Here is a 4,366-nt window from a genome sequence, read left to right as displayed (position 1 = left end):
TATAGATTATAAACTTGTGATATACCTCTTTACACTATAAGAGCCAACTCAAGTGACATTAGCAACAAGGATACATCTGAACTCTAAGATAATTATGTAAAGCATAAAACAGACTATAGACTATAGACTTCAGTTCATTAGCTCTTCATGTTTCTATTAAACACGGACTTCAATGACACCCAGTGGGTCTCTAATGGAACAAGCCAAATTCTTTGTGTATGGATATTTGTAGCTAGTATCTTGTTAATCATCTTGTAAAAAACACTATTAATGCATTGTAAAGGCTTTGACTGTGCATGTGTTTCCATATGCACAGGTTGTACTCCGACTATCTCTACTTTGGCATGGCCAATAAGACAGTACAAGACTTCCACGAGCGCGTGTCTGAGTCCCTGCAGCTTTTTGAGACCTGCCTAGCTCAGAGATCTATGCGCTCCTGTGTGTACAACACCACCCTCAACAATGTCATGCCTGTGAGTGTTCTGCCTGTGAGTGTTTTTGTCTGTGAGTGTTCTACGTGTGAGTGTTTTGTCTGTGAGTGTTCTACGTGTGAGTGTTTTGTCTGTGAGTATTCTGTCTGTGTTGTCTGTGAGTGTTCTGCCTGTGAGTGTGCTGCCTGTGAGTGTTTTTGTCTGTGAGTGTTCTACGTGTGAGTGTTTTGTCTGTGAGTGTTCTGTCTGTGTTGTCTGTGAGTGTTCTGCCTGTGAGTGTGCTGCCTGTGAGTGTTTTGTCTGTGTATTCTGTTTGTGAGTGTTTTGTCTGTGAATGTTTTGTCTGTGAGTATTCTGTTAAAAGTCTGTAATAATCGAAAGCTTTAAGGATGAGGTAGCATAATGCAAATCCAGAAGTGGTTATAGTAGTCCAGGTCTTACCTTAAAATAATAATTAATCAAGTGGAAGTAAAAGTGGTCATTTAAATGATTACTTAATTAAACTTAAGAAAGTATCTGTTTAACAGACTAGACAAGCAGTAACTTACTTTATCAGAACTCATCAGGCAACAATGTGTGTGTGTGTGTGTGTGTGTGTGTGTTGTGTGTGTGTGTGTGTGTGTGTGTGTGTGTGCGTGCTTAATGCTTAAAAATGTGGTCCTCATAGTTCTTTTTACACTGAATTCAAAACTGTTTTAAAGATGTTTCTCTCAGGCGTGGTTTTTAAGTTAATTTTAAAATAAGTATATGTTACTTATTCATAAATAAGGTTGTTATTACACTGAAACTATGTACAGTCTTGAACATCCCGCTTCAGTGTCCAGTAACAGTCTGCCAATACAGAGCGGCTCCACTTTCCTTGGTACTGATTTTCCACTGACCTACTGTACATAACGATATGAGAGTGCAATCGGTTGTAAAACGATTTGTCCTGTCTAAGCAGACAGCTAAAAGCAATTTGGTGGATCACGTCTGATAAATGCCGTACACATAGATGCAAATATAATGGAAGAAAAAAACAACAACTCTAGTTGTTTTGCACTTCAATGTGCAAAAATACTTTATAAACAGCTGTTTTTCTTTGTTCTGCATCTCTGTCCTACTGTGTTCGTGTGTTATATTTAAGATACACGAGGTTTTTCATATCGGCTTAGTCATAAGCATCAGATTGGATTTAGTGATCACTTCATGATTAGTACAGTTTCTGGGAATATTCCGTGTCCTTGCCCAAGGTCAATTACTAAACATTTTATATTTATTTACATTGTAATTAGTTGACTGATTAGATAGATATCCTATCTTACGTTGCTTAGCTAACAACTGCACCTGTATGTGGTCGAAAGAAATATCAATATATATCGATAAGAAACCTTCATTTTTATAACTTTGAAATCTTTATAATCTTGGAAATATGCCTCAATATGGCACGTTCTCTCACACGATGAGCTCGGTTCAGCTTCTGCATTTGTTTTTCATTTTGTAGTGTATAGCTACGTAGCTAGCTAGCATTTCCCCTAGAATATCCTTGATATTAGACCACAATTTACTTCCATATTAATGAGAGAGCATTATGAGAGGGCACCGATTACACACAGATATGTGAGCCCTTAAAGAAAAGGACATACTGTGAGCTATTTTTCATAAATGTCATTTGAGTCCCACACCAAAAAATATACTTGTTCCGTGTTTAACATCTGTTTACTGTCCAGTTTTTTAAGACGCATTTCACTCAGTGATCATGTTTAGGGATTACACCAATCTAGATGTAGCTCAAGATATCTTGCTTCCATTTTGTCATACATCAGTTCTTAGCACGTCTGTATTCTGCAGTCCTGTTCAGTCCTATCTGTGTTCCTGTGCAGGTCAGACTGCATGTGGGGTTGTATGTGGTGTATCTGCTGGATTGGCTCAGTGTGTTTAGCCGAGAACAGATTCTAGTCCTGCGACTGGAGGATCACGCAGCCAACAGAAAACACACCATGCACAGAGTCTTTGACTTCCTACACTTAGGTTAGTTACTTATCTAATTAATTCAGTGTTTACCAGTCGGTCTCATGCTCTGCACAGTTTTGTGTTTCCTTACACTAATCTGTGTTTTTTAAAGTCCTGGTTGAAGTTTTATCTGCTGTTACACCTGATCCAATGTGTCACCTGATCCAAGCTTGTCATGAACTGGTTAGGGCAGGAAAAACCTGAAGCTGTGCAGGATAGTGAGCGTTCATGGCAATGGGTGTTCAGGGTAGTGGGTTTGCAGGACTGAAGTTGATAGTGCTACCCCTAACCTAAACCTCTAACCATAACCCTAACCCCAATCCTAACCCTAACCCTAACCCAAAGCTCTAATCCTAAACCTAACCCTAACCCAAACCTCTAACCCTAATCCTAACCCAAACCTCTAACCCTAACCCTAATCCTAAACCTAACCCTAACCCAAAACTCTAACCCTAACCCTAATCCTAACCCAAACCTCTAACCCTAACCCTAATCCTAAACCTAACCCTAACCCAAAACTCTAACCCTAACCCTAATCCTAACCCAAACCTCTAACCCTAACCATAATCCTAACCCAAACCTCTAACCCTAACCCTAACCCTAATCCTAAACCTAACCCTAACCCTAACCCAAACCTATTACCATAACCCTAACTCTAACTCTAACCCTAAACCCTAGTGCTGCTCTATCAAACCATAATCCAGCTCACAAAGGCTCAGTTAAATGAGGTTAATATACCTCACATTACATACCTCAGTTAAATGAGGTAAATGTAAGGATTATGGAAACTACAAACTACAAAAGTGTGCAGAACATTCACCGCTTTGGGGTTGGTTTCGCTTAATGTCTTACTGTGATTTTCCCAGGACCACTCACTCAGCAGAAGGAGGCTGACATCACCAAGAGCCCAGCATCCAACGCCAGGAGACCGGCCAATCGCAGTCTAGGTCCCATGTTACCCATCACCAAGGAGATATTGCAGAGCTTCTATGAGCCCTTCAACCAGAAACTGGCTGCCGTGCTTAGTGAGCCAGCCTTTCTGTGGACACAGCTGTAATGGGACAAATTCAGGAAGTTACCACTGGGGGTCACGTTTCCTTTTTAATGAAAGGAATGCCACTTTTTAGACTCTGTACCTGTGGGTGAACTGAATCAGACAAGAATTTCACAAAGAGATAATTTTTGGTTAGCCGTTTCTCCAGGCTCTATTGTATATTCCTTCGCTGGTCCAAAGAGGTGTTTTGTTTTTTGTTTTTTTAAACTTTACAACAGTGATGGGATGCTGTGTAGCTTGGTGTCTGCAGACACTCTGAAAGTGCTTGATGAGACGCTGGGAGCTTGCAGGCATGTGGGGATGCTTTGTCTTCTAATGTTCTCTCACTGGGCCTTTACGGGTGTTGAGAAAGGCACACGGTTTGGGAGTAGAGACCGTAGCCACCTGTGGGGCAGAACACAGAGCATTAAGGGTGGAGAAGACAGGAAGGAGGATGGGTTTATATCTTCTCCTCCATCACTACAGTCCAGATGGCTCTCATAGTTTCAGCATATGAAGCACTTTGAATTTCTAATATTAATTTTAATATTTTAAATAATTGTTTTAACTGTTATTATTTTAAACATCAAACACGGTTTTGTTTGTTTCTTACGGCTGTGCACTATATTGAATAAAATTTTTTCACTATGTTTATGAACCTCATTAACCTAAGAATGAGACGGTTAGTAGTGACGTGTGTGGTAGCTGTATAAGCTACAGTCAGTTAGAGTCACCTCAGGAAATGTCAGTCAACATCGTTGTCTGTTGGAGATCCATCCTACTTCACCACTAGAGGTCGCCAAAGTCTGAACATTAACAACACCAAAGTTACACATCCTGAAACAAAAATAAGATACAATGGTATCTTAATAAATGGGGTAAAATGTTAGTTTTATTTTACCTAGAACTT

The 4,366-nt window shown here is 39.9% G+C and overlaps 1 protein-coding gene across 3 annotated transcripts in view; it reads left to right on the top strand.

Moving 5' to 3' along the window:
• The window catches only part of chst15a (carbohydrate (N-acetylgalactosamine 4-sulfate 6-O) sulfotransferase 15a), a 17,380-nt gene extending 13,274 nt beyond the window's left edge, over window positions 1–4,106 (top strand). For 2 of the 3 annotated variants that reach the window (XM_027032578.3, XM_027032577.3), the window contains exons 7-9: window positions 317–488; window positions 2,294–2,441; window positions 3,290–4,106. In XM_027032578.3, coding sequence (XP_026888379.2) covers window positions 317–488; window positions 2,294–2,441; window positions 3,290–3,480 — 511 coding nt within the window. In that variant the 3' untranslated portion in view covers window positions 3,481–4,106. The remainder of the gene's footprint in view (window positions 1–316; window positions 489–2,293; window positions 2,442–3,289) is intronic. The other variant, XM_027032579.3, reaches the window with a different exon arrangement.
• The last annotated feature ends 260 nt before the right edge of the window (window positions 4,107–4,366 follow it).

This window comes from Electrophorus electricus, chromosome 10 (assembly GCF_041902795.1).
Source record: "Electrophorus electricus isolate QZ-2024a chromosome 10, ASM4190279v1, whole genome shotgun sequence".
Taxonomy (NCBI): Eukaryota; Metazoa; Chordata; class Actinopteri; order Gymnotiformes; family Gymnotidae; genus Electrophorus; species Electrophorus electricus.
Note: the sequence above shows the minus strand (reverse complement) of the source record. Positions and strands in the feature narration are given on the sequence as shown.